The sequence below is a fragment of the Pteronotus mesoamericanus genome, unplaced genomic scaffold (genome assembly GCF_021234165.1).
Source record: "Pteronotus mesoamericanus isolate MK-2021 breed Mesoamerican mustached bat unplaced genomic scaffold, CSHL_Meso_final scaffold_99, whole genome shotgun sequence".
NCBI lineage: Eukaryota > Metazoa > Chordata > Mammalia > Chiroptera > Mormoopidae > Pteronotus > Pteronotus mesoamericanus.
The window spans coordinates 6,072,136-6,094,653 of NW_026555330.1; the positions used below are offsets into that span (position 1 = coordinate 6,072,136).

At 39.4% G+C, this 22,518-nt stretch overlaps 1 protein-coding gene across 1 annotated transcript in view; it reads right to left on the reverse strand.

Annotated features, from left to right (window-relative positions):
- Positions 1-22,518, reverse strand: part of CTTNBP2NL (CTTNBP2 N-terminal like) — a 45,813-nt gene that overhangs the window by 14,678 nt on the left and 8,617 nt on the right. Inside the window, exons 2-3 of the mRNA XM_054564935.1 lie at positions 18,565-18,688; positions 15,595-15,702 (exon numbers count right to left, since the gene is read on the reverse strand). Coding sequence (XP_054420910.1) covers positions 15,595-15,693 — 99 coding nt within the window. The 5' untranslated portion in view covers positions 15,694-15,702; positions 18,565-18,688. The remainder of the gene's footprint in view (positions 1-15,594; positions 15,703-18,564; positions 18,689-22,518) is intronic.

Here is a 22,518-nt window from a genome sequence, read left to right on the forward strand (position 1 = left end):
TTTCAGGAACCTATTCATTTAGCAATTAGTCCTGAACTGCTCTGTGACATTCTATATAATGTGGAATTAGTATTTATCTCTTCCATGATGATTAAACATTTTCCATTTATCTTTTTTTCTTCCTAAATTGTAAGCAACTCAAAGAAGCACTTCTTGTATCTTTCTTCTTCCTATATCCTATATTTTCTCTGAAGCCCAAGACACTTAACAGATGCTTTACTTTTCAGCTTCTCTCCTGATGTCTCAGCCTTTCCTTGCTCTCATCATTTTTATGAGGTCAATGTTTTACTTTGCTGTTAGTAAAATATTTACTTAGTATAATCACTTAAGGCAGCAATTTTCATTCTTTTTCATCTCATGACACACATAAAGTAATTACTAAAATCCTGTGGCACACCAAAAACCTATTTTTATTGACCTGACCTCCCCTAGAAAAATGGTACGAAGGGGGACCCAAAACCCCCATGGAATTATCCTCTGGAGGGGGCGGGTCCCTTGTAACACAGGCTTGCCTTGCTAGGTGAGTGTTTTGGGAACCTATCTGTATCAGTGTACCAACTGGCGTTGTTGTGAAAGGCTGCGTTTGGCTTCAGTGAGTTTTTTTGGGAAGACTTTCAGTGTTTTTGCCCATTTCATGATGGGCGATTTATAAGCACATCTATCCACACTGCACTGACTGTTCAGCTATTTTTGACGAAAAACAGCATGACCCTGCTGTGGCTGGTGTGGCTCAGTGGATTGAGCGCTGACCTGCGAACCAAAGGGTCACTGGTTTGATTCCCAGTGCAGGGCACAGGCCTGGGTTGCAGGCCAGGTCCCCGGTAGGGGGTGCGTGAGATGCAACCACACATTGATGTTTCTCTTCCTCTCTTTCTCCTGTCCCCTCTCTAAAAATGAATTAAAAAATAAAATAAAATAAAATAAAGTGCAACCCCCCTCCCAAAACCTAGCATGACCCTGTGCCCCACCCTCCTTAATCACTCAACCTCACCTGAAGTGACTTTTTTTGTTTCCTTGGATAAAAAAAGTCCTCAAAGGGAAATGTTTTGCAAATGTGGAAGAGGTGAAACAAAAAATGGCTGAAGCATTGAAAGGTATCAAAATTGACCAGTTCAAAAACTGTTCTGAGCAGTGGAAACAAACATCTTGATAGGTGTATTGCATCAAACGGAGAGTCCTTTGAAGGTGACTGAAACTTAAGCATTTAAGAATACACAATTTTTTGTAAGTAAATTCTGGGGTTTTTTGGGGGGACCCCTTGTATAATCTTGATTTATTTGCATTGGATGGCTACTGTTCTGTTGGCTGTTGTCATTTTTTTATTTGACAGTCTAAGGGAAAAAGAGGTCAGTGCCCTTGACTAAATAGTTAGGCACTACAGGTTTTTAAAATTCTTGTGGCACATTGGTTGAAAATCAATGACTTAAGGTATTATCAATTTATACATTTAGTAAACTAACTCTGAAGTAGAATAAATTTCAAAGATTCCCTTTGGAATCAGTCTGCCTCCACAGATTTTTATAAAAGCAATTATTTACGTAAGGACAGATGATCATTTATTATTTGAGTAAAGTGTACTGAATTTGCTTGAAGACTAAAAATGGTAAGTTTAGTACAAATAGCTACAAGTGTGGTACTTTTAGCTAGCGAGCTGCTTGTTAATAGAAAAATATGGGTAAACAGCATAATATAGCTGCTTCAATATTCAAATTCCAAGGAGTCTTATGCAAACTTCTGGTAAAAAAGAAATAAATCTGTTGAGTCTTTTGGTCTATTTTTTCTATATATGTGGTTGAAACAAGTTACATATAAGTTCTGGACTGGGTCTATAGCTTTCTGAAAAGGGGAAAAAAACATGTAAAAGGACTCAACAAATTAATGCTCTGAATATAAATTAAGGATTTTAAGTATAATTTTTAATGATGCATTAGATACTAAACTCTTTTGTTCAGGAGACCGTATCTCTTAAAATAGAGTTGACACCTGGCTTGTAACATACACAAAAAACAGGGACGGGCCACAGTCCTAAAGATAAAATACAAATGGCCAAAAAGCACATGAAAAAGTGCTCACCTTGTTGGCGAGCAGGGAGGTATAAATCAAAACAATAATGAGACACCATTATCCAACCACACGAAATGCTGAAATTGAAGGCTGGCAACATCAAATGCTGGAAAGGATATGGAGCAACAGGAACACGCCACACACTGCTGGTAGGAGTGTAAATGATGTAACTATTTACTTTGGAAATTAATCTGCAAGTTTCTCATAAAGTTAAAATATATATCCACACAAAGACCTTTAACAACTGTCCACAGCAGCTTTACTCATAACAGCCCAAAATGGAAACAATAAAATATCAATCAACAGGAGAATAGGTAAATAAAAGGTGATGCATTCAGACAATGGAATTCTATGCAGCAATGAAAAGGAATGAGTTACTGAAGAACCTGAAAATTACATGATGAACCTGAAAAAGGATAATGATGAACCTTAAAATTATTATATTGAACAACAACAAAAAAAGCCAGACATTAAAGAATACATTCTCTGTGTGTTATAACAGGCAAAATATCTGAATTCTGTCTCTAGTTTAAAAATATATAATGAGCATTAAAGGGAAAATTCAGTTATATGTAATATATGATTTATATATAGTGTTCCAGAAATATGGGAAATTCAAACAAACGCAATTTTAGTAATAACAACAGTAGAAGAAGCAACAACAGAGGGGTTGGCACTGGATTACTCCCTGCCCAGCAGCGCACGCAGTGTTTTACACACCCAGTCGAACATAACAGCATTCCTCTGGAGGTCGACGTCCCGTCTCTGCATTCCATAGAAGAAACTGAACGTTAACATGTAGCTTTCCTAAGGTCACAAGCCAGTGAGGCAGTGGAGGAGAACAGTAAACAGCGTGCAGTAAGGACTGAGTAAGTTAACTGAATGAGTAATACATAAACAGATATCCGCAGGACTTTGTTGGAATGATTTTCAGGATAGTACGCCTCGATCAGTAGCTCAAAAATCAAATAGAACAGAGTAGAAAACATCGCGGAGCACTGATTTTAAACAATTTGAGCTATCATAAATATGTAATAACTAAAAGTAATATATAATCATATAACTTATGATTAATATTAATCATATAACTTAAACTAATGAATGTGGTAAAAAGTCTACAAACCAGAAGTTCAGCCTAAGATTGAATATACAAGACATAAAAAACAAATACACGAACAACAACGTCTCTCTGTGTTATCAGGGTCAGACAGCCGAAACTAGCCCTGCTGAAGTCTTGGAAAATTATCTGGACTGCAGATGATTTGCAGGGCACATGCTTTGAATGCTTTGATTGAACATTTAATTTGCTGGGTACTAAATATGCTAAATGATGTAGCCGCCGATCTGGGGATATAGATTTGAGTAAAGTAAGATGCAGTCCTTTGTTCTTAAAGAGCTTAAAATTTGCCAGACAAGTTTAAGGCCTAACAGCAGAAATAAACAAGTTGCCTTTGCTTGTTAAATGTTTTGTAAACAATATCACTAATGTTCAGAGGAACACCAAGTACAGTCTGTTTGATGAGAACTTTCTAAGACTCAGACCTTGCACTCATAAGGAAGGAAAAGGCCAGCCCTGGAAGTGGGCGGGTTCTGGCAGATAAATGGGACTATCAGCAATTTAATGAATCACAGGAAACACCACGAGGTTGAAGGGGCACACAACACAAAAACTGTCTCTGAAGTGTACATACAGGGACCCGGCCTGCAGACTGTAACTGGCTGTGATGCTTGAAGCAACTGTGAGTCTGAAAAACCCCCGTCACTGGTGCCATGCTCAGGCTCTTCACCCACTACGTAGTAACAGTGCAGAAGCGCATGTCGAGAGTAAAATATTAAAAAAGAACTCACTGACGAAGATGGGAGAGGGTACCTTCTTCCTCTATTAGGGGATTCTTTGGAGGAAAATGTATAATTGTGGGATGGGTCTTAACTCTAAAAATTTGTTTCAAGCCAGATTCTTCCATTACAAACACAGACTGCTACTATGATAAAACATGGCAAAACACAAGCCACCCAAATATAAGATCCTCGGAAGCAGGTCCTCAGCTTGGTTGAGAAGTAGGAAGTGCTCACATTTAGAAGGTTACTAAGTAACCAGGAGTAAGAAGTTTGGGGGGTAGAGGAGGGTGCAAGGGTCCGTAGAGACAGTGTGGAATGAGAAAAGGAAAGGGGACCTGTGTGGTTTGGATTGCCCCACCACAGTGAGAGCGAGATGCCAGGGCAGCACGTGGGGAGGACCACAGTGTTAACTATATGCCCTCATGACAAAAGGCAGAACAGAGTATCTATGATGGCATTATTAACAGGACAAGTCAGAAGCTAGAAAGATGGCAATTTCCACTGTCACCACAGCCTTCTATAGAGGTAGCTAGCTAGCTATTCAGTTTTAACCAGCAGTCATACAGGGAGATTGAAACTCAAATAAGAGGATTGTTTTTCTTTAGAGAACAGCATGGGAAGAAGGATAAAGAAGCTAAGCCTGAAAGGTAAAAGGTGGGCGCGAGTGCACTGTAGGGTGTCTAACGGTAATTTTAAATGTGCATCGGCAACGCTCATCACTACAGGAAGGTGCTGAACATACGGTGAGGTCGAGCATGCTCAAAGCTGGCCACTGCTACTGTTAATTCCAACCCAAGACTGCCTTCACCTTCAGAGTGACAGTGTGTGGAAGGGGATTAGACTGTGCGTGGGTCAGAAGAGCGGAGTTGGTTACCTTTGTCAGGAGACATAAGAGCTCACTTTCCTTCTAAAGGGTGGCAACCTCATTAGGAAACTGTCAATGTCACCAAGGACACAAATGGGATAATCAAGACCCTTTTCCCCTTTCACCTCACAAGGGACAGGAAATCTGGCTTTATTCTAAGCCTCCAAGACTCCGTTTCAGCATTCTTTTCCTTTAATGATTTCTGGGTCTGATGTCATTTGTCCCATTGATGGAGGACACTACCAGGAGAGGAAGGACAAGAGACTGAAAGGAAGCCTTTAAAGGGAAAAGAACTCAAGAGTTATCAATCTGGAAAGCTACCGGGGACGAGGGGGAATAAAAATTTTGTGAAAGCCTAAAGCAAAGCAAGCATTGGAGAAATGGGGGATGAGTAAATACATTCTGAATGACAGAGAACATGTGTCATTTAGACGGGGGACCACGAGGTGACAAGTGTGGGGAACAATTTTTTTCTTTTGGTATATATCGAGGTAGATGAAGAAAGACAAGCAGTATTTTACTCTTAATAACATACTATTTTGTCCAACGCTTACAAAGCTCCTATTAGTATCGAGTCAGGAAATGCAGATGACCACATCCCGATTTGAAAGGAAAGGACACCAGGGAAAATGTCAGTTGAAAACTAAAATACAATCTTAGATTTTTTTTTTTAGACCAATAGAAATACATAGTGAACAAAGGTACATATCCCAATTATTAACTTTCCTTTACTGCAAATGTGGAAACAAACACAAAGCAATGATTTCCTGTCTGAAGAACAAATTGTTCCTTCTTAGTACAGGGTGACATGTAGATGCCGTCACTGAGTGAGAATTATCAACAACAGTAAAAGTTATGAGATTGTATTTCCATCATTAAACCCTTCTTCTCAAAAACATGAATCGAAAAACAGCAATCTACTCTGAGCCTTAAATATTAATGCATTCAAGTTAGACTTAAAAGTCCTGAACTTACTCTTTCATATGACAAAACATTTCTGAAGAACTTCCTAGATTCTAGATATTTGGGATGCAGTGCTGAACAAGATTACATACCTGTCCCTCATGGAGCTTACATTTAGTGACAAAAAAAAAAAAAAAAAGATAAGAAAAACATTAGACAAAAAGAAAGAAAATAGAGATGAAATCCCTATAATCTGTGATGTTTCTCAACATGAATAGACAAAGTCTCATATTATCACTAATCTAGTGCAGACAAAGAAAAAGAGAAACCACATTAAGTATGATTCAATTCTACAAAAATTTATTGGGTATAATAATGTGAGAGGTTCTGTGTATGAAGTTTCCAATCAGTAAGAACAATCACATATTCATTTCTACCAATGAATTCAGTCTTTTGTTGAACAGACAGCATGGTAGGTATTGAATTAGATTTTAAAAATCTTTAAAGTCATGCATTTGTAGAACTCATGGGGTACAGTTGGCTCTCTGAGACAGAAGATTCTCTTTGTTGTTAATTGATGGAATATGATGAACTAAACATATAAAAATGAAAACAGGAAAAATGCTTTTGAAGGGCTGCAGGTCTCCTGTTATAATTTCTTGAAATTTTAATCACGTAGCTGCTTACATACTGTCAGCCTTATTTGAGCCCCTGTCCTGTGAAAGGATCTGCTAGGTATCCTGTACAGAAGCAGAATTTGAAAATTAGTAGGAAACTGACTTTTTGCTCTTCTGGGAAAAAATCAGGGATATGGAAGTAATATGTCCTCTCTAGGCATGCTATACTTGTCTCTACTCCTTTAACTGTATTTTACAATTAATACAGATTATGTGGGAAGTAAAAACTACTCAGCAGTAATGATTGTTGAAAATTAAGTTCTTAGTTTCCTGCTATCCCACTGCTCATACTGTATTTCTTACAAATGGTATGACTGTGCAATAGAATATTATGCAACCTATTAAAGAGAATGAGAGAGATATCTTTATGGGTAATGTTCTCCAAGATATAATGAGTGAAAAATAGGAGAAAGAATAGTATGTATAGTACAAAAATAAAAATTAAAAAAATAAGGTTGCAACCAGTGAGGCCTGAACTACATCTCACAAAGCCAAGCCCGTCGCCCCCTCCCTTGGGTGTGGCTCCGTGGGGGAGGAGCAAGTCTGTCCCGGTCCTAAGTCCCCGGGTGTGGCTCCCCGCCCACGCCCCCTGCCCTGGAAAAGGATGGAATCAGCGACAGGGAAGAGCCAGGTCCAGTGGCAGGGTCCTGGGCAGAAAAGGGCCAAAGGAAGAAAGAAAGGCTGATTGTGTGGATAGGTTGTTTATAATTGGGTATTTATAAGGAAAGAGGATTGCATTCTTACATAATTAAGCCTCTTGGTTTCATTCAGAAAAACACTGGGCCCCCATATATAACAGCTAATGCTTAAAAATAATCATCTGATACCAGCTACTTGCTATACAACTTTTTATCACATCACTGTTCATTCACATTACGAATTGTGGCATTTAGGGGTTCAAGGTACCAGAAGAATAGACAAATTTAACTGACATCTTCCTGGGGTCTGTTTTTCTAATGCTTTTGGGTAAAGAATTCTGCTTGTAAAATGCTACTTATTTCAAGAACACACAATTCTCTTACAGTTGTGGAGAGGTTTCAGAAAAGATTATAGCAGTGGGGAATTTCACTGCATTCATTCAGCCTGAAACTAAAACAAATAAAAAAGGGAAACAGCTTATTCCTGTTATTTTGACTTCCGCTTATTGTGTCTTCCTTGCATGTGTTTGCCTTGTGATTTGGGATTAATCAGAGGTTATTTCTAGTTGCCCCTAAAAAGGAAGACAAAACCCAACCAGCAAGTTGATTCTAAAATTTATAAATTCTAAAATTTTTAAGGACCACAAACAACCAAAACAACTTTAAAAAAGAACACAAGTTGGAGGATTAACACTACCTGATATTAAGACTTACTATAAGGCCACAGTAATTGAGACGATGCGGTACTGGCATCAAGGTAGACAAATAGATCAATGGGAACAGAACATATTCCAGGAATAAACCCACAAATATATGAGACACTGATTGTCACAAAGGTGCAAGGCCATTCTATAGAGGAAGACAGTCCTCTAAACAAATGGCGCTAGAACAACAGAATATCTGTTCAGGGGGGATTTTGATCCATGTGTTGTACAATATAACAAAATTATGTTGCACCATATAACAAAATTAATGAAAGTTGTATCATAGACCTAAATGCAAAAGTTAAAGCTATAAAATTATAGAAAATAACAGATGAAAACCTTTCTGACCTTGGTTTAGGCAAAACATGTGACACTGAAAGCAAAATCCATGAAGAAACATTGATGAATTGAACTTCAAAATGAAAACCTTATGTTTCAAAAGATACAGTTAAGAATGAAACAACAAACCACAGACTGGGAGAAAGGCATATATCTAAAAAAGGACTTGCATCCAGATATAAAAGGAGTGCTCAAAACTCAATAATGAGAAAGCAAGTAATGCAGTTTAAAAAATGGGCAAAAGATTTGAACAAATAATTTAGCAAAAAGGAAAACAAATGGCAAATAAGCACATGAAAAGATGCTCAACATCATCAGTCACTAGGGAACTGCAAATTAAAACTGTAATGAGATGTTATACACCTTTTAAAGAGGCTAAAATGAAAAGACTGGCCATACTAAGGGTAGCTGAGGATGTGGAGCAACTGGAACTCTTATACATGCTGGTGGGAATGAGAAACGGTACAACCACTTTGGAAAACAGTTTGGCAGTTTCTTAAAAAGTTAAACATGCACCTACCATAGAGTATAGCCATTCCATTTCTAGGTATTTATCCAAAAGAAATGAAAGCACATGTCCGTGTAAAGCCTTGTATATGAATTTCATAGCAGCTGTATTTTTAATAGTCTCAAACTGGAAACAATAAATACGTTCATCAGCAGATGAACAGATAAAACAAGCTGTGGTGCATCCATGCAATTTTGGACCCCTAGTCAATAATAAAAGGAATGAACTGTCAATACAACAGCATGGAGGGAAGTCAAGATAATCCTGCTGAGTGATAAATTGGTTCCTCATCTTGATTGTAGTAACAGTTTCATGGAGCATACATATATTAAAACATCAATTTGTATACATTTATACATGAAGCTTGCTGTATATCAATTATACCTCAATAAAGCTGTTTAAAAAAACAAAATATAACAATATGCTAAATCAAATATAAATAAAGAGATCAACAGAAAAAACAAATCAGTTCTAAAAAGGCTAAAGGCTTCCACACTGTCCCTGTATTTCCTGTTTTCATTATAAAGAAAGGGGAATATAACATAACATCTGTTTCATGCCCCAGAGTACACCCTTAACCCTTGCCAGCTGTCTCAAAATACATGCCTTTTTTTTTTTTTTAAATCCTCACCAAAGGATATTTCCATTGATTTTAGAGAAAGTGGAAGGTGGAGAGAGAGAGAAACATCGATATAAAAGAGAAATATTGATCAGTTGCCTTCCGTATGCACCCTGACTGCCCTGAATGGGACCAAACCTGTGATCTTTTGGTGTATGGTCCAACTGACTGAGCCACCTGGCCAGGGCTCAGGACTCGAATACAAGCTTTTGGTGCTGTGGGTAGGGATGGATCAACTAAAAACCATCAATTCCCCTGAGAAAAACAAGCTAACGTGCAAGCCCTGTTGATTAACAATGATTTAAAGATTCATCTTTCTTGTGATAAAGTATTACGGAATATAGTATGCTTTATGAAATACATCTTGTTCCTAAATAGATAAACTTGAAACCTATATTCTAGTAATAATAATTAACAGAAAATGAGCTGTGAGCACCTTGATTAGCATTTGCTTTTTCATTTAATCCACACAATGATTATACAAATTTATAGATAAAGCTTTCAGGGTAAATAACTGGTCTAAGATAACACACAGCAATTATTTAATTGCAGAGCACAAACCTAGCTGATTTGAAAGCTCATGCTCTTAACAGCTGCACTTGAATGTTCTAGCTGATAGTTTTGTAGAGTGCCTAGTAATTTATGTCTCTTTTTTGAAAAGCTAGGAATTCATGTATGGACTTCACTGAGAAAGAACAGGAATAAAAAAATATTATGCATTCCAACTATTAAAAAAAACATGAAAATATGGCTCAAAATAACCATGATTAATTCTCTTCTAAACCATATTTCATTGTAAAGGTTACAAATATAATCTAAAATCTTATAATTCAATTTCCAAATAAAGTTCTGTTTGCTTCCTAATTTCCCAATTTTTTTAATCCAGGCAGAAATTGAACTTCTCTCAGTTTTAGCTTTTATGTTCATGTGATCTTTATCAACGATCTAAGTTAACTACTCCAATCTAAAAGCTCTTCTGAGAAATCATCCATCAAAATCATATCATTTTCGGCCAAAGAATAATGTTAGGTCCAGGCTTATTAGTGCTGAAGAATGTTATCAACTTTGTGTTCATCTAAGTACATTCATAGATCTGTTATTAAGCAAACTAATATTTGATTTTTTTCTTTAATACACTCTTGACAGGCTTACTAATAAAGGACGATGTATGCTGGTTGCTAAATTCAATTGATCCTCCCTCATCTCAGCCCAGCCTTTGTGATAAATAACGTGCTTCCATAACAGGCACAAGGCCACGACCAAGAGCAGATGTCAGACTCTGCTTCCAGTGACCTTGTGTCTGTGATGTTGAACTACAGCACCTTACATATTAACTTTTGTTTTGTTCTCTAGATATCGGCACTGTATAGTTATTATTATTTTAAGAATATCTTCAGCACAAGTACAAGCATACTTTGGAGATATTGCGGGTTTGGTTCCAGACAACCACAATAAAGTGAGTCAATTGAATGTTCTGGTTTCCCAGTGCCTATAAAACACTTCTAAGTGGGCAATGGCATTATGTCTAAAAAAACCAATGTACATACCTTAATTAAAAAATACTTTATTGCTAAGAAATGCTAACCATCATCTCAGCCTTCAATGAGTCACAATCTTTTGTGGAAGGGTTGCCCCAATCCTTCAGTTTGTAAAAACTGCATTACCTGTGAAGCACAATACTAAAGCAAAGCGCAGTAACACGAGGCATGCCTGCAAATGATCTGCTGTTTCAACACAGACTTACATGCAACATTTAGATTTTTTATTTATAACCCTGGGCTGTTTAAAAAACTCAAAACAGTTAAACCAGAGTGACATATTACAGCCTCATACTCTAAATATATTTCTAACTTTGTCCTATCTATAATGTTTTTGTCTGTAAGTCTTCTCGCTTGGGGAATGCTGCAATGGCCTCAGGCCAGAAACAACAAAGTTCTCCCCTAAGCTTTAAAAGAGTTATACCTGCTTAATGATTGAGACATCAGTGGAAAGGAATTCAAGACTCCTTAAGCTAATTCTACATAAAAGTTGTAATACTTTCACATTTATTACTGTATAAGCAATTTAAAGAATGCTTTAAAATAAAACGATACCAGTAAATACTGGACAGACTGTACTTAGTCATAGCTAAGTGTAGCTTTGCATCAGATCTAAGACTGCAGATACACCCAATGTGGGAAGTTCAAAACTGAACTATTTCATCTAACTTTTATTAGCAATCATATCTATTTTCTAAATTTTGAAATGGCTACTGATTAAGGTGCCCCCATCTTCTTCTGGAGCAGTCAGGCCAGGCGGGGAAGCCATTTCCTGGGTTTGCCTGGAATCAATGAGCTGAGACTCTCCTGCTAAACTGCGTGATTCCACCCCAGCCTCCCTGGGCAGAGAGCTCTTCAGCCATGTAATTTGCTCTCACTGTGTAGGGGATTTCTATAGTGTTCTCATTCATGAAAATACAGTGGTCAGAGGGAAAGACTTTCATAAAGAATGTTTTTCTGTGAGGTAATCACTTCTAAAACAGAAAATCACTTTATATAAAGTTCATTTAGGACCAAATGCAGTATAAATGCCCTCTTATAACAATCAGACTTCAAATATAGAAGGGGCTGAATATTACACTGTTTTCTACTGGCTTCCCTGGTTCTATGCCAAACAAGTCTTGGCTGCGACAGAAGAATGAGGAGGCTTTTATATTTTGGGGGAAAAAGGGAACATAACTGTGGGGCTCTAGAAGGGTATAGTTGCCACCTGGCACTCTGCAGAAGTTTTGGAAAATGAATGAAGCTCTTTTATAATTACCACTTTATCGGTAGGGTCTACGCACACACTAAGGGAACTTTATAATATATTCTTGTATGAACCCAGGCCTTGCCAATGTGACCTACTATTTATTTAGCAGCAACACTGAACCATAATGTTTTGTTCTGAGGTGCAAGGTTGAACACCAGATTTTAAGTCCAGGAAAAAAAATCTACTTCGAAGGGAAGAAGACAAAATAAGATAAGCTTATTATTTTTTAAAAACTTAAACAAAAAGAACAAACCAATCATAGCTATTTAGAACAAAGACCAAAGCCTTTTCAACCCACTAAGCATGAATTAAGAATACTAAAAGGGAGAAAATTAGTAAGCTGCTATATTAGGCCAAGAAGTCCAACAGGTGTTTGTTGTTCAGCAATAGCTATAGAAATAAAGCAGTAAATCCTGACATATTACGGAATCAAAACAAAGCAAAACACAACACAAAACTACTCCACAAATAAAACGAGGTTTCATTTTAATTTTTAAGAATCTGTTATAGCAGTTGCTTTTTTCGAAGAACCAAAACAATTTGGACCCCAGCTGCTATTTATTTTACCTAACAATAGACTGTTTAAAGATACATCACTTCTGGTGAGGCTATTCATGCACCAAAACTGCACACAGCTTAAGCCTCAGAAGATAACTTTATTACCTCTGAGCCGTATGCATAGGCTAAATACAACACTTGTGCCCGATTCTGAATGGTATCTCATATCAAAATGCTCCCTTAATTATAGCTCTTCTTCTCAAACTGCTCTTCTAACTTGTCAAAAGCTGCCTAAAGTAACTAAAATTGGATTCCTGCAGAAATAATATATATTATAGGAAAGCATGTGCAACAAGCACCTAAGCATCTGTTAACCTTAAAACCAGAAGGCAGGACGTTACAGCATACGTAAGAACAGACTGTAAAATTTAGTAATTCACAACATTTACTTTGAAATATTATGGCAATCTTTTAAAGCAACATACCACACTGGCACAATCATTTCCTCTGTTCAACAAATATTTGTTGAGCATCTACATACTAGGTGCTATGCTGAATGCTAAGCACATGAAGATTAGTAAAACAGACATAAAAAACTCTGTAGATTTGTATGGTTTCTAAGGCTGAGAAGAGAAAATAAGGTCTCCCTTCGATTATTCCATTAAAGGCAGCTGCCCCAGCCCCTGCCCCAGCTACGGGGCGGGGCTGAGGCCCACGAGCGTTTTGGGCGGGTCCACTGTGCTAATAATGACAGGCACCGGCTTCCGAGCCCGATGCAGATGGCAGCGACCCTCCCGCGAGTCTGTCTAACCCACGCTGCTACACTATTGCAGTTTCATAAACTCTGATTGCTATTTATATTATTGCTCCTCCTGGAAAATGCTAAGTTTTGCAAGGGGTCGCCACGAACAAAGTTCTTCCCGGTTCAGCCTACGCAGCCAGTGAAACTCGGCCAGCTCTGAGCTGAAGACTCCAGGGCGAGGAGAGGCCTCAGAGAACCAGGGGAAGGAAGTGGGAAAAATAGCAGGCGCTGGGAGTGAGGATCAGCAGCCAGCTCAAACTCTCCCCAGTCCTCGTCCTCCCCGCCCTGGCCAGATACACACGGGATCAGAAGAAATGGGAGGGTGTCCTGCATTTAAGAAGCTCAAGGCTGCTGGTAATCGTGGGATGGGGTGAAGAGAAATAACAGAGTGCTCAGGGAAAGGAAGAGAATCGCCACTAGTGTCAAAGGGGAAGCGTAGGTGGATTTGACAGAAATGAGTCACCAACCAGAGTGACCTATGATATAAGTAATAGATGTTGGCAGGGGAGTCGTTAAAAAATGAGGCACATTTGAGGGCATCCAGAAACATGAGATCAAATGATGAGCAAACTTAAGACCGTTCCCTGGATTTGGGGAGCAGGATACGCACTGACAGAATACAAAGCAGGGGACGACGGGAACCCCACACCACTGGCGCGTCTGTGATGCCACGAAGGCTGCGGCGACACTGGTCCTTAATCACTTATTCCTACTGCAGACAAGGAGCTTTGCTCCACACAGAGGGAACGGCCTGACTAAGGCCACACGTTTGTGCTCAGTGGCATGACAGGCAGACTCAGGCAAAGAACTTCATTTTAACACTATGTGACCAGGCATGTGTTAAAGGCATAAATGTAGGATTTTTGTTTAAAAATCACAGGGAAGTCAGGCAAAGCAAGACTGAAGCAAGCAGGGAAAGGACAGTAGGACAGACTCCGTCCTCCCTATCGCAAGGGAACTGCCTCATGCACTCTGGAGAAATGAAACCATTGGGGATTACGTATCACACATTGCAAAGCTACAAGGGAATACAAATAAGCAATAGTTTTCAGTGAAAAATTACCCTGAAGCGTATTTAATTAGATAGAAATGTCAGTCTTTTTCAGTCAGCCTTAAGTAACATACATTAATGTCACTTGAAATATAAGAGCCTGTAGAAATAACAGGTTTAGATTTTATTTTTATCACAATTATAATTTTAGAGTGATCCAAGACAAGACTACCCAGATAGGAGTAAAGAAACATGTTTACTCTATCTCAGCGCAGGGAGGAAGAGACAAGCCAAGGAAGAGCAGAGACGCAGCCTTCTGCGGGCCCTCGCGAGAAGCAGTTACTTAGGAAGGCCCCGCTCTCCGAGCTGCTGGGGAGGCCAAGAAAGTTATCTTTGTTGTTACACAAAAACCTTCGACAGAGGTGCTTCTTATGAACACACGTGACATATTAACATGCTATGTAGTATAAAGAGCTAGGATCATTTTGAAAAAATATAGTACAGCACTTCATAAACCTAATGAACTTTAGGATGTACATCAAGTTAACCTCTAATTATAATTTTAAAGTATAAAAATCCTTAGATACTCAGACTCGGTCACACTTGGCAGGGCCTGTGCTTTCTTCAGCACACTCAAGCCTCATCTTCTTTGGCCATTTCCCCCTCCTTGTGGGGGGATCATCTTTCTACTACTCACAGGCACTCTTAAGGCCCCCAAATCTCATCTCAACACAGACTGGAGAACACCCCTGCCTGGGTGTAAAAGTTTATGACACTTGGAAGGCGCTATCGCCCTGTCTGCCCACCACCTTGTGTTTTTTTAAAAATGAGACTTGATCTTTTAGAGTGATTTTAGGCTTACAGCAACTCTGGGTGGAAAGTACAGTCAATACCCCACTCCACCCCCTTATATTTTAATGGGCATCAAATACTGAAACAAAAGTAAGAATTCTTATTCTGGGGTCTAGCAAATCCATGGGAGGTCTTCATGGGGTCCTTGATCTCGCAGACACTGTATCCTGAACTGTGGTATATGGGTGGGTGCACTTGTTCGGAAGCAGGCCACATCCAGTTATCATGAGGATGGCACTGCAACACAACGTAGACCACTAAGCCAAAGGAGGAAGTTCAAGGTCCAGACTTCAGGTACAGAGACTAAAAGAATTATTCTGGGGACAGAAAGGCTTCAGTGTCCCTAAGATCACAGATCACAGGTGGCTGCCACTCCAAGTATCAGGCTCTAACTTCAACAGGGCTATAGAAATACTATGGTTAAATGAACTACAGCCAATGAAACAGCTTTCAAAACATGATGGCATCTCTCTCTCTTTCTCTCTGTTTTTTTTTTTTAACATACCTTTAAAGCTTCTATAACAAGGTCCCTTGCTTCAAGCTCTCCTTCAAGTATACTGAACAGTGTTAGGAGCTCAGGCTTGCTGAGTTTTTCCAGATTCATCCTGAAAGCCTAAAACAGAGATAATGATCAGACAATCTCTGAAGACAGAGTTAATTTGATATTATTTAAGAAAAATAAGAGATAAGAAAAGAGCAACAATTATAGTATAAAATGCTTTGAGAAAATAAAATTCACTTTATTGATTTCATCACTACTCACAAAAATCAATTTTTATCACTTTTTCCTTCAGGCATATTTACAAACATCCCAGAAGGTCTCAGAATGAATTAGTCACTAGTTCTGTTCACTAGAAATTTTATTACAATGAATAGTATTTCACCAAAAATTGTTACACCATAGAGATTTCCCACCTTTATATAACTAGCTTTGAAAACTGGTGCCCCTCTGAAATTGGTTGAAATGAAATTTGAGCAAAGACAGTGTTCGGTAGGAGTATGGGAGAAATTTTTCTTTTAAACTGTCTACTTTCACAGAGAATATGTATCAATATTTATATTTCATGTAGTAAAATAAGACTTAAATGCAACCATATGAAAAAATAATTTGAAATAACTTCTTAAAAATATATTGCTGTAAACATCTTAATTAGCCAGGCTACTAAATGAATTTCACTTAAGTTCACATTTCTATAAAGCAATGCTGAAATACGTTAAATGGCACAAACTCTAACTTTTCCTTGATATAAATTCTCACAAACCACACAGAGATACAAATTAGAAGGCTATTTCGGGGTCTTCTGACCAGGATTTATGGTAAAACACATTTTATAACTTCCAAAGGAGAGCAAATACTAATCTCTCCCACGTTTTACTTGCAAATCGCCACCCTGACACAGCTCTCCGGAGAGTGAGTCACAACACAGCCCACCTGGCCACACACCCTCCAACTCTCATGAGCACATTCAACTTTAGGAGGCACACAAAAGACTCATTGATCCCCTCCAGAGCTACTGCCTTCAGGTGAAGGAAAACATGGAGAAAACTCTTTGCTGTGTTGTTAGACAGTGTTCCAGGACGTGCTGTACAAATTTTGTGCCGCATGGTAAAATATGTTCAATGTAACTTTAGCTTTAGAGTGCTAACTGCCTAACTAGTGACTTTTAGAGACAAGTGATTCTCACATCAGTGTTAGATAACCCAGAGCAATTATTTTTAAAATAAGAACAAAAACAAAAACAACCAACAACAGACCTATGAAAGCTTAACTTAATAGACGGTGGAATGTTGGACAGAGTGTGTGGCTTCGCAGAGAGACGCTAGGGCTGCACCTTCCTGGTTGTATAACTTGGGGCCAGTTTTCCGATTATCATGTTCTTATCTGTGAAAGGGGGATGGTGATCTCTAACTCATAGGGTTGCTGTGGAGATGGAGTTAATAAATGTAAAACGTACTGCCAAGTTCCCGCTGCAAGTGGGACAACGGTTTATTAATGACTACTATCTTCTCTCATTTTCCAAAGGAATTCAAAGAAAGGTATTACCAAAATTGGGGGTGGCCAACATCAACGACCTCAGAAATAATTTCAGCTGCCCTCTGCTTAAAAAAAAAAAAAAAAAAAAAAGGGTGGGGTGGGGTGATAGCATCCTGAGCGAAGAATGGTGAGGAATTCAACCGCAGGTGACTCCCTCCCGCATCTTCCATGGATGGTTCCATGATGGTGCCTTATCATCCTCAGAGAGATGATAAGGCATAGGGAAAATCTGAGCATTTTATTCCCTCTCTCTCCCCTCCTAAAATGTCAAACAGGCTAGTGGACACTGCTAAAGGGGCCCCATAAATACCAACTGCACTGAAGTCACTGAATGTCTAAGCACCAAGGTAGGAACGTAGGAAGAGTTACAACCAACAGTGTTTTCGCATATTACTTTCTTCTTCAATATCCTCACAGTCTGTGACTATTCTCATTGAGCGATCCAAAACCGTGGCGTCTGGAAGCCGTGGGCTGTGAACAGGACACAGACGTGGGGTGAGGAGTGCAGAGTTTCGGTCCCAGGTCGGCCACTGACCGGCTGTGTGGCCTTGAGGGGAGGAAATGACCCAGCTGTTCTGGCACTGGCTCCTCACTGGTAACACTACACAGACTTGCTTGATTAAAACAATGGAAATAAAAACATTTATGGATTGGGAAAAAAAAAAATTAGGCTGGCTAATCTCTAGTCCTTCTTGATTCCACTCTAAGCTTCTCTGGGTGAAAATCAAGAATGGTTTGTTAGAGAATTCAATTAAATAAGAGATAAACATAATTGTAATACAAGTAAATGCTACAGTAACTAATAAATAATAATACAATAAACTCTGTGTTTCGTGTTCTCACAACTGTAAACTTACTTTTGCCCACCCTTATATGTAAAGAACTAAAACAGATTGTACCTAAATCCAAGTGTTTCATCTGTTGTGATAACTACATATCCTTGCAAAAGAGTACAAGTGAAACAATCTTTAGAGTCACTTTAGTTATAAAGCAGTCTAGCCTGGGCAAGAAAAGAGCCTATTCTTTGTCAATGGCATAAAGAACAATATTCTTGTTATCTCTACATTTGTAAATCACGCCTACACATGAATTTTAATATCTGGAAACATTCTGCTAATATGTACCAAACCATTTAGCTTAGTGTCTGCATGAAGTGAATGTAATACAAATATGACACAGGAGGGGATATAAAAAGGCCACAGCTGTATAATAATCCAAACACCAATGGGTCTGTTTTTGCATATTCCAATAACCTTTCTTTATTAATATTAAAATCTAGCAGTTCTTTGGTTTTTTTTATACCGTTGAATCTAATCTCAACACACAAGACATTGCAATACATTTCTTGTATGGAAGAGAGTCAAACCACACGACGCTTTAGCAGGGCAGGGGTGCTGCTGCGGGGCGGGGGCGGGGGCGTGAGAACGGGGCAATACTGACCTGACAGGCGGCGGTCACACTTCAGTCCGCAAGTATAAACCCTCAGAGTTCTCTTCAGTTAAAACGTGAGAAAATTGACAAATATACTTAAGATGCTGTCAACATGGTGAAGAAGTGTCCAATGCTGCAAGATAATAAGAAATTTATTGCCTATGTGACCACACTATAAACCACTTCTGAATCCCATGAATGTCACCCGTCGTCGTGCTGAGGAGGCCTGACAGCTGCAGGCGGATTCGAACAACGAAGAGGAAAGCAGCCACTGCTCAGGCTGAAGCTGAGTAATACAGGGAAAAACCCAGCAACCCGACCTCCCTCCTGCAATTAGAATTAGGGAAGGTGAGGGCCCTCAACGTGGTTTTCACCTGCGGGCGCCCGCTGCCATTTCGGGGACGCACTGTGGACATCTCTAGTGGAGACTGACGTTCCCGCCCTGAACCGACCAAAGCCTATGCGCTTGAATCCCTGTGACTTATGCACAATGGGCTCAGAAAAACAACTCGAGAAACCAACATTTTCAAACTGCCAAATGGGTATGAGGGAGATTCTCCTTCCCTCACCTCCTGCCAATCAGTAAACACATAAATCCATCTGTCACCGTCCTGACTTTGTCTATAAGGCTGATTACTCATCCCAAGCTTCTCCTTTTTCCAATTTATTTTCAAATATTAAATGCTGAATTATAGACAAAGTATTTTTAGTGTTGTTCTGACAGTGTATGGCCCAGTAAACTTTTTTTTTTTTAAAGATGTTTTAAATTTTATTTGATAAAACATCATTTTTGTCTTGTATTTTTAGGCAGCAGGCCTGGAAGCCTATTTGAATCGCTGAAACCTGACTGTCAAACAGGGACGGTGTCAGAGGGGGACTCACGCAGCAGGGAGTGCTTGTGTCTTTCAACCGAGGATCAGTCCTTAACCTAATGATGCATCTCTCCCTTTGGGACGGAAGTGCGAGCTTGTTGTGCAGTCGGTGACAACAGCACAGAGCCAGCACACAGGCAAACAGGCCCCGCCAAAAGCTGCTGCCCAATGCATAAGCTCCGTGGCCCAGGATTTTCAGAAAAAGGCCGTTTCTGACTCCACAGTCATTATCAGAACACGACCGCCAGACTCCTGGCGTGCGGCACTGCCGTCCACAGGCTCATTCTCTGCTCGTTTTCTAAATGAGCTGTTACTTGTCACTGTCATCATCCATTAAGTAACTCTGCAAGACAAGATCATTTCAACCAGATGCTCAGCTCATTCCTTATGAGAATCGGAGACCAAACTTTCCCGTTCCTTAGAATTGAGACACAGATATTTCTGTCTGAGGAATGCCCCGGTCTATAAATCTGAACTAAAGACCACTCGTGGACAAGCTGTCTGGGTACATGATTATACACCTGGATGGGATACAGCTAGCTGTAGCTAAATTAAGCATCATAGTTTTCTCAATGAAAAAATTCATATAAATATGTAATAAAAAAGACAAAGTTATATAAATTTTAATACCCTGGAAAATTAGCCTCTTTATGGGCTAAGTATGACACTTATTTTTAAGTTCTCAATAGATTTCAAACATGACCTTGCCCTGTATACCATCTGGTCTATTCACATGCTGCTCCCCACCAAGTCAGAGCCAACAGCGGGGAGAGCACGAGTCTTTTCTATACCTACGTTCACGTGCCAACAGTCACCAGAGTTATGGGTACCAAGGAAGCCTCCCCCAGCGCCCCAGGGACCTCCTACATGGCAGCGCCAACATCGCCATGGAGGTATGTTGTTGTGCCCGGGCTCTGTTCATTTTATTCTGACCCGGTCCCTTCTCTGGAGAACACCTAGGCTCCACTCATTCTGGTTCTGGGGGTGCCTTTTCCTTCCCGAGGAAGTCTCAGCGTTTGCTCTGGGACTCTAAATCAGTTCTATGGGATAGCAGGCTTTGTCGCCCTTTTACCACAAAGAGTTTCGGTGTCAGAGAGACACCCCAAACAGCTTCTATAGCCATGTAAACAGCGGGCGGGGCAGGGTGGAGTACAAGTAAGGTGTCTGCCCATCCAGTGTCCGGGTGTGTGTGTATGTCTTCATGTGGAACTTTCTAAGTGGAGCGTGACATGGGACATGAAAGGGGAAAGCAACATTTTTCAATATGTCTTAGATACTTCCTGACATAAAACACCTCAAACAATCTGTGTGTGTGTGTGTATAATAATCAACTTGGTTAGTATAAAAACAAACCAGTTGTTTTATACAGATCACGCTTGCAGAACTAGATAAAAATCACCTCTTAATATACTCAGACGTCAAATGTAAGGAATTTATACTTGAGCTACAAGTGATTGAAATTCAAGCCATTCAGAAAGTTTTTAGTATCAGTGATAAGATATGAGCAAAGATACAAAGTAAATTTGCTCCAATTATGTAAAGACTTTTTCACAAACACATAAGCAAAACCAAAGTGTAGGAGGCCGGTTAGTTCTTAAAAATTCAAAGAGCAAACACTAACATACTAAAGGAATGTTTCTGACAGCTTCCCACTAGATAATGTACTTCCTTAGAAACCCAGCACACAGGGTCCGGCACAAATGACGTTCCTTTTTTATTACAAAATCATAATCATGTAATTCTATAAGGTAACAGTATCACACTCCAGAACACCAAGTGACATTTTAGGTGAAATGTTCAAATTAAAACTATAAATTATTACACCCATATTATTACCCTGCCAACCACACTCAAGCAGGCCTTACTTCTGCCAGACCCTATATATGAAACTTTAAAAAAATAAAATGTGTCACATTTATAAATACTAAATCTTAATATGGACAAAAAGCACTGCTATTTTAAAAAATGGATGCACAGCAACATCCAATCTGGGGGTGGGATGCGTCGACACATTCCCTAGAAGATCTCAAAAGATTTAAGTTTCCCCACCTTCTGGCGCTTCTGGTTTTTCAGAAGGGTTATTCATCTGTTGGGGGGAGGTGGGTAAAAGAGTGATAACAGTCTAAATTGTATCTCTCATTCCACTTTTGGCATTTTAGGATTAGGTGAGGGAAAAAAAACGTGGAAGTACTTTCAGAAAACAATTTTCTGATCAAGAAAGCCATTTTTTAATAATTTAGTAAAGGGACCTGTTTTTGTTGTTATTATTTACAAAGGTTCTAAAACCACCGTATAAAAGCAAACCTCATTTTACATAACTCTAGAGTACTGAGCAATGTAAGCTTTTACTACAAATGTCAAATCACTCTTCTCTCAATTGAAGATAGAAGATATTACTGGACTATTTGGATCTTTATGTGTCTATGCGTTATAATATGTTATGGGCTGAACTTTGTCGCCCCACCCCCAAATTGCTCTGTTGAAGTCCTAATGCCCAGGGTCTCAGAATGTGGCCGCACCGGGAGCCCGGGTCTTAAAGGGGTAGTTAAGTTAAAGAGGTATTAGGGTGGGCCCTAACCTAACAGGAGTGGTGTCTTTATAAGAAGGGAAAATTTGAACACAAACACAGGACAGGGAAAGACCACATGAAGACAAAGGGAGAACGCAACTACCTATATGCCAAAGAGAGAGGCCTCAGCAGAAACCAGTCCTGCGGGCAGATTCTAACTTCTAGCCTCCAAGCACTGTGAGATGACTAAGTTCTGCTGTCCAAGCCCCGGTCTGTGGTGGTGTGCTCGGTTTGGCAGCCCTAGCAAACTAATAAAACGTGCAAACCGTTTTCGGCTTTTAAAGACCACTAGTGTAATTATGTCCCAGGCTTCCCCCTCCCACAAGGGTGCCACACCGCATTTTTCAGAATGCCTTCCTTTGACTTACCAGTCTGCTTTCTACAGTGTGAGAGACTGTCAATGTCAGGGCCCTGAGATATAATATCAACAGAGCACTTACACAGAAATTACAACAGAGTTAAGGGGCAAGAGTTAAGGGGCTTGTTTATCCAATACTGTCAATCCTCTCTAAGGTCAGCATT